Source organism: Apteryx mantelli, chromosome 8, assembly GCF_036417845.1.
Source record: "Apteryx mantelli isolate bAptMan1 chromosome 8, bAptMan1.hap1, whole genome shotgun sequence".
NCBI classification, from domain to species: Eukaryota; Metazoa; Chordata; class Aves; order Apterygiformes; family Apterygidae; genus Apteryx; species Apteryx mantelli.
The window spans coordinates 36,388,086-36,398,898 of NC_089985.1; the positions used below are offsets into that span (position 1 = coordinate 36,388,086).

The following is a 10,813-nucleotide window of genomic DNA, read 5'->3' on the forward strand; positions in this document are numbered from 1 at the left end:
AATGTCAATAGGAATCAGGCTTGTTAACTGTTGTTAGTAAACTGACCTCAGCATCTGTACTTGAACCTGTAGAAAGCTATTATAAAAACATGCCTTTTGGCTTAAACCATTAGCACAGTCCTTTTACTATACTCATAGCCATTTCCCCAATGCTAGGAATGGTGAGTGACAAGATCTTATATTGCTTATGTTACAGAATCAAATGTGGGTACTTCCTTGCAATAGATTCCTTAAAACTTCATGGCAGTGAGCTGTTTAAATAGTGACTGTTGATCCACTAGTTAAGCTACAGTCCATCAGGTCCCTATATATTCCTGCTATTCCTGAGAAAGACAACATTAAGATACTGGCACAATTTAGTCAAGTGTATATCTGATTTCCAGTTTGTACTGAGGCCATCTCAAAGTGTTCTGTGGAAAATATTTTATTAGATGTTCTGGTGGCAGTAAGTAAAACTTACTTAGGTTTCCATTTCTGCAGTACAGCCATGTGAAAAGTAACTCCAGGGAAATGGCTTCTGTAATGTTACAACTTCTTCATTGAAGAGGAACATGCCAAGGTTTGTTAGGGATGTGAGCTTTAGCATTTTACAAACTTATGGGTAACTTCATAGATTCCAACAGATTCCTTTGTTTTTTCATCATAGTCATTCCAATCCTATAGGAATTAAGATTTCCCAGTATTAGTCACAGAAGAGAGAATGCAGTAGTGTCTAAATCACAGACTGGAATTCAAACTGAAACTGAACCTTAATCAAAGTTTGGGTCTTACACTTCTGTGGGAAGCACTGTACAGTCACTAAGCTAAGTGCTAATTTCTAAGAAAAGCAAGAGTACTGACCTGAAATTAAACTGGTTTCAGTCCCAGTGTTTAAATTTAACAAACAAAATTTTCTTTGTCTGTAGCCCATAGCCTGTAATGGACAAGAGAGCAACCATGGCAGATGAAAGGATTATCTGTCACTTACAATATCCCAGTCAGGTGGGTCAGCAGACAAGCTGATCCATGCCAAGTGGGATACCAAGGAACAGATTTGACCTTGAGATTCTTGTTCACAGCCAAGAAAGATTTGCAATACTAGAGTCATTATCCCAAGGTCTGAAGGACAGTGTTTATCTTACTATTTAATATCTCTGTGCAGAGGAAAAAGTACAGATATCACCTTAGAAAAATCAGTTCACTAGTCTGAAGATCCCCAATCATTTAGTATTCCAGGAGTTTGCCCCTTGGGATTCCTGAATGGCTTAAAAGAGAAGCTGCATCTCTACCTTTGTCTGCTGATGAGATATAAAACATGTACTTCTAAAATGAGGCTGCTAGTAATACTGGCTGCTCATATTTGACATAGTTTCTCTCTCCATGTATGACCTTCCCGTACCTACATGAAAGAGCAAAACTAGCTTCTTGCATGTGCAGGGTGTGTATTTTGGAGTAGGTGATTGGGGGAAAGAAAGCTAGCTAATTAGATTTACTAATGAAACTAAGACAACATACCTTTTCTAACAAGTTTATGTCGTTGAAAGGTGTGCCAGACTCTGCACCTTCAGCAGCAAACCCTGCCTGCAAACACAGTTGCAATAAGTTTGTAAGAATGAGTTGTACCAAGAAGAGAGCTGATTATGATTACTGAAACATATTTAAAGAAAGTAACATAGCACAAGTTTTTATTGTATTACCAAACTGTTTCCTGCTCAAGGGTCAGTATAAGGTTGTGACCCCTTTTGTAGGCTGGAAAATTCAGATCTAACCAACAACAGAATAAAATAAGGGAACACTGCTCCCCTGACTACTTTTCCTGCCAAAAAGGTAATTCCATAGACAGGAGTTTTAAATAATGTCATCTCTGAGTTTCTAAGTTTATCTAGCAGCATCCAGCTACTAAAGCTTTGATCTGTGTTCAGAACCCAGATAGGCATTAGTTACAAAATAGCTTTGTATTAAACTTATCTGCAAGACAAAATAGGAAATAGGGAAGACAGTTTTTAGTTTTAGCTTAAATATCAGAATCCCACCCACTTTGGAGAAGGAACCAGCCTATATTAAATGTAGGTACCTAAGGGACTAACAAACCTCATGCTAAAGGAAGATCAGTTAGCTGAAGGAACAGGTTAGCAATACCCAAACAGAATCATTTCAAAAAGGAAAGATCCTTACTTTTGTTGTTTTTTAAAGAGGTAAAGGAAAGGATGTAGCTGGAAAGGAAACACCAAATCAATGGGGCGTAGCACGAGAACCCAGTACACAAACTACTGATACGATCTTATGGAAGGTCAGAAAGAACATCTCTCTCATTTTAAGATTTTCCAGTTAAAGCTATAAATTAAGTTTTATTTGTTTTAAAAGTAAATCTAAAAATCTCAGCCACATCAGTAGCATACAGGAAGGTTTCTTATAGTGCCATTCCTAAATACAGATTTTTACTAAGAAGTGGCTAAAGAGCAAAGGTAATTTCTTCCTGGTTTTCCACAGGGGATCTACACCTGCATTTTCTGTAGAGAAATCCCCACTAGCACCAGTCAGATGTTCAACTGTGTAGGAATGTGCAGAGTAAGCTGCACACTTTTAAAATGTTTTGTGGAAGGTTAAGTACTTAGGAGTTAAACACACCACAGTGTGCAGCAGACATAATGGGAGAGCTATCTGCAAGGCAGAGCATGAATATGGCCTATATATATTTGTCAGAAGCCCGTCTCAAAGGATCTAGTAGGGGAATGGAGGGAGATCAGCATCGCAGTACAAAATGCAGAGCTGCAGTAGAACAAAGACAAAAAAAAGCGAAGAGAAGCTGGGCTTTGGCCACCTGGCGATATTTACCAGCACTCCAAGGAGCAAGAAGCCATGTGACTGGAATTACAAGCTTCTGTACCGGACCTGCTCAGTGGGACTTGCATTCTTACAGCTTTGGCGTCAGAGCAGGTACTTATTTAATCTCTGTTGAAGAGATCTGGGAAACGCAGTGATTTGTCTGCCCTCTGCTGACTGGAGAAGGACCAGCAGCTAAAGTGTAAACGCCTGCAGAAGCTGCAAATATGCCTATTGACTTTGGAGCACAGTGGATTGTCATGTTTTTATTTTGTAACTAATGTAACTTGTTTTTGCCAAAAAGCAAAGAAGCTGAAAAAAGATTTACAAAAATTTTATAAAGAAACCTCATTTTTTTTAGTTAAAGCATTCACTTGTGGGATGACAAGGAGGGGAAGGGAACAAAACAGTCCAAAAGCAAACCCCAAAATTTTATTTCAAATTCACAGTAGATGTATTTACTCAAGCACACTAAACAAAAAGGATAAGGAATTGGGAAAAAAAAAGTGGTTCTTGCCCAGTTATTAGAATATAAAAATACCTGGTTCAGATTTGTTGTCACTACTAGGTAGGAAAAGAGAGGTTTTATATCAGAGAATCAAAGGATATTTTCTCCTCTTTCAGATTCAAATGAAAAAAAAAATTTTTTTGAGAAGACTACTATTGAATTAATGGAAATAAGACAAATACAAGCATTATGCTATTTTTAATTGACTTCGGGTAGGTCTGTGTTATGCCTATCAAAAAAGAAAAGAATGCTATGGCCAGTCCTGCTTGGTGCTAATCAAGGGTCAGATCTAAGACTGTGCAAAATCCAGGCTGGCTTGGATCATGCCAAATATAAAGCAGTTTATAGACTTGTAAGGAACAGTACTAAGTCTCTAGTACTCATTCAGGTATCAGAAAATTCACTGAAATATCTGTGCAGAGATTAAACAGTGCTCTCTGCAACAGAGTGCATAGGCCAAACTTTGAGAATATTAAATCAAAAGCTGTGAAGCCTTTGTTCTGTGGAGCTGACTGATAAAAGTAAAGTTGACAGGTTGGATACAGATCTATAAACACCTCCTACATCTTGTAGTCTTCTCAGACTTTACTTAAAGTGCAAGTTTCTAGGTCTGGCTTGCAAATATTTCAAACAGAAATAAACATTCTGTTCCTCAAAAAGATTGGCTTAATTTCAAAAAAAAAAGAAAAACTCTTCCTGCAGCACAATGCAGTGGCCTTTTTATTTATATCTAATTCCTTGCAGGATCAGCTTTTTGGTCTGTTTGTTAGCACAGTGTCCCAGTCCGAGGGAAGGATAAGACAGGTTTATATTTGTCAGTCAATTTACACCTAATCTTACTGGAATAATAGGTTAAATATAGTAGGGAGTTAGTCGCATATAGCATGACTGTGCACAAGCAAATGAGTTGCTGAAGGCTGGCTTGGCCCTGAAGAAATCCTTTACACTGAGCTTTGAGGTGGGCTTTGCAACACAGAGTCTTTAATTGCCTTCAGTCGTCAGTCTTGGTCTGACCAAATTTCAAATGGAAAAATGCTAATGTTCATTTCCTATGGCTTTGGTGATGTCAAATCTCAAAGAGAATTTGATTTATTTAGAGGCCATATACCGAAGGATGTTCATAACCTGAACTTCATTTACTCTTTGTAACATATCAATAACCAAAGTGGAGCTCTTCTAAATGTGGCCAGCTAACTATGCATCCCTGTGATTCCCGTTTGGGAAAAACACCCTTTTGCAATAACTTCTGCAATGAAGACCTTTCAAATCAGTTCAAGTGAGCAGTGCTGAGTCACCTGTAAGGCAATTTGAACGCAACTACAAAGAGTATTTAATTTTAGAAGTTACTGGGACACAGGCACAAAGAACACCAAAGCTATGAGGCTTCATGCTTGTGTTTTATGGAGTAGGATGAAGTAAAATAACTGTGGAGAGGAAGAAAAACTGGAGAGGTCCAGGACATTCCAAGAAGAGCAGCACTATTTCAAAACAGTGTGTGATATCACTCTAGAATCTATTAGAAATGCTCTTAAAAAACTGAGAAACAGGTAATGAATAAGAACTCACCTGCGGTTGAAAGTCGACTGGTTCCAGACCTCGGCATTCAAACTCCACTATTGTCTTGAATTTCTCACTGTCTTCAGCCTAGAATCAAGTGAGAATGCCTTAAGTTTTCATCTAATAGAGAAAGACAGTGGCAAGTATTAGTCTAGGAAATTGCTTTAAAGCCAGTTCTATCAACTCTGATGTCCCCAAGTGACAGTAAAATCCTAGGGCTGGTTTAATAGGTGATAATTAACTAGAATTTCTTAAACAATCTGCCACGAGGAAGCCTTCAAAAGGAAATGAATGCAGGCAGTATAATTGCCTTTAATTTGAACAATACTTTTTTTTGTTTTGCTTGTGAAATGTATCACAGATTATTCCATTCTTCAGACTGAAGTGGAAAGAGTGAAATCATTAATGAGCTACTGTTAATTGCAAATTTTTGTTCCTTCTTTAGATTGTGTGCAGGATTCTGCAAGAAACAAATTTCTATTGGGGAGCATACCTGCTTTTTGTGTACTTCAAGGAGGAATGTGATGGCAAAGAATGGAAAACTCAAAATATCATTAATCTGTATTTATCTTTCACTTGTGATATAAAAGAGAAAACGAACTTACATTGTAAGGTTTGATGGTCTGACTTAAAATATCTAAAAAAAAAAAGTCAGAGGTGTAAACGTGAATGGCATTATGTCTTCAGAATTTTATTCACCAGAAACCAAAGACCAGCCTCTTCTCCTTTGGAAAAATCTTTGTATACAAAGTAAAAGAAACAAAGTAACCGAGCAGTTCTTTCAGTTAGTCCCTCAAAGGGTAGAACTCAATTCTTCTCACTACTCCTGAGAAACTTATGTTATGCTGTCTTGGTACCCTTCTAATAAAGAAAACAGCAATGCATGCTTTTGTAAGATGACATTAAGCATATGAGCTTTGCTCATGCAGAAAGCTGATATCACCATGAGGCCTGAGTACACATAAGATTTAAGACTGAATCCATGGGTCACCATTCTACAGTTTTCAGCTATGTATCTCCAGCTCCACCCCTGAAACTGCCTTTGTGGAAATTATACAGAATAGCATAGAACCTGCAAGTAACTTGCAAAACTTTATATTTAGTTAACTATTGTTTTATGCATTTCATAGGAATTTTAACTATTTGACTCACCCATCATATATACTTTTCCAGCATCACCCTCTTTCCTTTTATGCTACCATCATATGTATTTATGTGCATATATCTTTATAATGCTGCACCTCAATCCCAGTGGAGAGAAAAACCTAATTAAAGAAGGCTGTAATGGACAGAATGTAATGGAAAAAAAAGATGTGAGAACCTGGGTCACTCAATCAGCATGCAGCTAACATCTCTTTAAATTAAGCTATTTGCTAGAATCTCAAGAGGAAAATGGATGGTGACACAGCCATTTATGAACAGTACCAATTTTCTATCTTACAAGGGACTCTGATTTCAGGACCTATTTCAGAAAAGATTATTTGTGATAATAGAAAAATACACTTGTCACAAGCAAAAGGTCTCAAAATTATTCCTTAAAGCGTATTTTAAAAAAAGTATCTAGGAGACTAAGACAGAACTCAATGGGATTACTTTGTTCGGGAAGGTAAAGTGCATGCGTGTTCCTTATTATTGTTCCTCATAATATAAAAACAGGACATCATACAGCGAGACTGAAAGGCAACAAGCTTATTATGTAACAGGTAACATATGTTTACACTGTAGGATATAGGTTGAATTGCTGGAAACAGGCATGCTTCTGTGTGAAGATAAGCCTATGCTAGGTAGGAAAAACCTCTCTGATAATGGAAGTGTGTTTATTTAGGGAAATTAGCCCTCTGACCTCCCCATCTACTCCTGCCTAGGACAATCCAGGGCTGGACGGATACTAACTATGTAGTTACATCAGGCTGCTTTTTTCTTAGAGGTGAGAAGCATTTCATATCTCTGTCACCTCTAGGGAAGAATTAAAACAGTGCTAACATCTAATGTTATCAATTAAGGACTTTATTTTGCCTATTATATTTAAGAAGCAACTATTTTAAATGGGACCATGTTTATTAACAGCTCGTATTACCACTTTTAGTAGGAAAAAGAGGAATTTGCTATTGTTAGTTTTAGCAACCTAATGTGCTGCAAAGCTGGCAAAGGTTGTTCCTGTTGCCCTGCTGTGTTGATTTAACTTGATTTTTTTTTTTTTTGTTGATGACCAGTTGATCTTACAGTCTCCTTCATGAGCATGATGACAAGTGTGCACCTGCTGTGGACTCAAACGCCAGTGTACAAAGGAAAAAAAAAAAAAAGCAAAATGGTGAATGCTCTCACAAACAGTTTCAAGCAAAAACTGGGACTAAAAAATAAACCTAGGAGATGCCTGTGAATGTCTAAGCACATACCAATGGAGTTCTCTCTGGAGCACAGCTTGCATTTCTGCACCATAGTGGCACTGCCTCTGCCTCCTTTCAGAGGAGCGCTGTCCTAAAAACATGAGAATGGAGACATCATTTTTAACTGCACTGTAGCTGAGAAACAGGAAACCTTTGCAAAGGTAAAACAGTTTTTACAAGAACAGTCACAAACTTTTTTTTTTAAGATCTTGCAGTGAGAAGGCTTTTTTAAACTAGAAAAAAAAATCTATAATTTAGAAAGCCATGATTATCAAAGAATAATCCTGTTTTAGATTTAAAATAGTGGATAAGTGAATAATGGATAGTTAAGACCTGTCCATATAAACATTAATACCTCAAAATACATTCTTAACATTCAGCAGCATGCAACAAAAAGTGATGATAACTCTGATCTTGCACCTTGTAAACAAATGAATCACTGTGACTCCTTGCAACACATTGCAGGACTGAGGCCCACAAGAGGAGAGGACAGATAGTCCTGTGTTTGGGACAGAAGACTGAGGTTCCTAAGCGAATGTGAAAAGTCGTTCCATCTCTCTGCCTCTGCCTGTTCCGCTGTAAGTAGGATACTGCTTATGTACGTCAATTTGTCAGTTTTCACGAGGCATTCGGATACAGTGATGAGTTTAATAGAAAACAAGAAAATGGCTTGAAAGGTGACTTAGCCCATCCTTCTGCCCTAAGCAGGACCAACTCCATCATTCTTGATGAATACTTTTCTAAAGTGTTTTTAAAGTCCTCCTTTTATGAAGTCTCCACAGTCCTTTTCTAATGTTACTATCATTATAAAGTTTTTTTTTCCTAATATCTAACCAGAATATCTGTAGATGCACTTAAGCTCTATTGCTTAAGTTCATCATGGACAACAGATGATTTCCTTTCTTTCTTCTAAAATCTTTTAAGAGATTGTGGATTGCCTTCATGTGCCTGTTTGTCATCTTATATCACCTACATAACACCACTGATCAGAGGTCTAAAAAACATGACCTCCTGTCTCCTGGTGGTCCACATCCTCTTCAAGATGCAGTACCATAATCTAGACACAAAACTCCAATGAGGCACTACCAATGGTAAGTAGAGCAGAAGGATTATTCCACATATCCTGCAGTGGCTATTTCTGGTTTTGCATGCTAACATATTTGCCTTTTAGGAATGGCATGCCATGAGCCAAAAACATTCAGCTTTTGATCCACTCTAGACAGGGATCTGTTTTTCCTGATAAACACCTTTGTAATCCATTATTTTCTGTTCAGTATCATCAGGTAGATGATTATTCCTAAGAAGAGAACCCTTCTCTTATTGCTGCCAAGTTTTATCTTGCTTTTTCAGAGAGTTTCCAAATGCTAATTCAGTGTACTTAATTCACCTTGAGTTGCCTAAACGCCAAAAATTTTCTATTGATCAGCATCAGAGAAGTACGTGACAGGCAAAACCTTATTCTAATATCATTTTAAAATTTGCTTTCAACTGGTATATTTTACAGACAGAAGGCTTTTTAAACAAGACTTAAATACTGTGTCACCAACAGTCACCATTTCAATGGCATATTTCAATCAACAGTCTCCAAATACTTTTCCAATATGAAATATGACAGCATTTCCTGAATGTATACATCTACTGATGAAATACTACTGTATATACTAGCGTATATATCTACTGATGATATCTACTAGATGAAATACTATTTCATCTTATGTACAATTCATCACATTGCTGATGCTAATATCCATTTCATTTAAGAGGCAGGTTTGTTTTCTAATTTTTGTTCTGATGAGTATTACAACAAGAAAACATACCATTAATCGCAGATATTGCCATTTTTCAGAAACTTCACCACAGTTCCCACATTTCAGCTAAAAACAATATAAATCAGAGAATTAAAAGTTGTCAGTAATTAGGAACGAAAGGTGATGCGAACCCTCAAGATTCACAAACCCGTTTTGCAGGGGAGAGGAACCAGAGGCAGATACTAATTGTGTGTCTCTTATTACAGGTCCACGCGCTGCACTTGAACCAGTGCACACGCCAGCAGGAGAGGACGTGCCCTTTGAAGCGTTAGATGGACAGCAAACGCTACAGGCACTGAATAAAAGATGAGAATAACGCATCTCACCATTTACCTGAATTAGCAGCCAAACACAGGGGGCACTGATTAACATTTGAATTTAAGAATTTTGATTACAGTAAACTAACATATAATGTAATATATGTGTGCGTGTGTTTACATTTACGTATGTACATTTATATATAATTGTGTTGTGCATATATTATATTTACATATCTCCACATTAGTTGCTCCTGGTCGCTGCAGCCTGCTTGCGCCGCGTGGAAAAAAAATAAATATTTCGCTTTTCAAGCTGGGGCTGAGCGACGTGGCCAGGCAGTACCACAGGCCTCCTCCATAGCCGGCTGCGCGGCTTTAACGGCGAAAACGGCCCTGCCGGAGCCCCTGGAAGGGCCCGTGCCGCACCTTGAGGTACCAGCGGAAATCCTCGCCCTCGGCCCGCAGGCGGGTGATGTTCTCCAGCGTGGCGCGCAGCTGCAGCCCGACCCTCTGCAAGGCAAGCGGCGGGGAGAGCCCGGTCAGCGCGGCCCGCTCTGCCCCGGCCCGGCCGCCGCGGCCGCCGACCTACCCCCATGGCCTCGCAGGGTGCCCGGCTCCGCGCTGTGGGACCGCCGCTGCCGGCCTCCGCCTCCTCTCAGGGCAGTGGGGGGGTTGGTGGTTTTCCACCCTCCCGCGCGCCCTTAGCCAAGATGGCGGCGGCCTCCCGCTGCCGGCTGCGGGCTGAAGCCAACGCTGCCCTCGGCCAAGATGGCGCCGCCGCCGCCGGGGCGGGAGGCGGGGGCCGGGCCGGGCCGGGCCCAGGGTGGCGGCGGCGGCGGCGGCAGCAGCTGCTGGGGGGGGCAGGCGGGGCCCGCCCGGGGCAGAGCCTGCGCTGCGAGGAGGGAGAGGGCAGGAGGCGCCGCCAGGAGGCCGTGCTAGCCATCTGGGGAGAGGTAGTCAGGGTTAGGTGGCTTTTACATTTTTAAAAGCCTTTCGACCACAGTATTTTTGAATCTCGGTGGCTAATGTTTAGGAAAAACTGAGAGAGGTGAGTTGAAGAAAATAAGGAGCAGCTTGGCGAAGCTTTCCTGGAGAACACCTCCAGAGCCTGGCGGGATCCTGCCCTGCCCTTTTTCATTGACGATAGAAATGCACAGCAAGGTCCTTGACAGCGGAGTGAGAATACAAGATGAATTTTAATCATTAGCATATAGATACATACCTTGTCCAGTTTTCAAGGAATGGGTATGTTTAACTATTTTAAGCATAATTCAGGAGTTTTTAAACAAAGCTTCCTCCTCTTAAGACCAACATCAAGTAACTTGTATTGATTTTAGTTCCAGAGGGTGCAGCCAGACACCGAGCTGAATTTGTGCCACAGGCTTCAGTAAACAGCCCTTCTGGAACGGTCACCCATTACTAAGCTAGAAGTATTTTTCTTGAGCTCAACGTTTTATGTTTGAAAAACTCCCTTACTCATTTGTCAGGTCAAAA

At 39.8% G+C, this 10,813-nt stretch overlaps 1 protein-coding gene and 1 long non-coding RNA gene across 2 annotated transcripts; one reads left to right on the top strand and one right to left on the bottom strand.

The window, feature by feature from the left end:
• Window positions 1-408: 408 nt before the first annotated feature.
• CZIB (CXXC motif containing zinc binding protein) lies at window positions 409-10,087 on the bottom strand. The gene is made up of 8 exons (XM_067301272.1): window positions 9,909-10,087; window positions 9,746-9,829; window positions 9,072-9,128; window positions 7,264-7,345; window positions 5,473-5,504; window positions 4,877-4,954; window positions 1,495-1,560; window positions 409-657 (listed from the first exon to the last, which is right to left on the bottom strand). The coding sequence occupies exons 1-8, from the start codon at window positions 9,912-9,914 to the stop codon at window positions 580-582; spliced, it is 483 nt and encodes a 160-aa protein (XP_067157373.1). The 5' UTR covers window positions 9,915-10,087; the 3' UTR covers window positions 409-579.
• LOC136992565 (uncharacterized) lies at window positions 7,332-9,631 on the top strand. The gene is made up of 4 exons (XR_010884931.1): window positions 7,332-7,415; window positions 7,720-7,832; window positions 8,179-8,345; window positions 9,269-9,631. It is a non-coding gene; the product is annotated as an uncharacterized lncRNA (long non-coding RNA).
• Window positions 10,088-10,813: the final 726 nt, after the last annotated feature.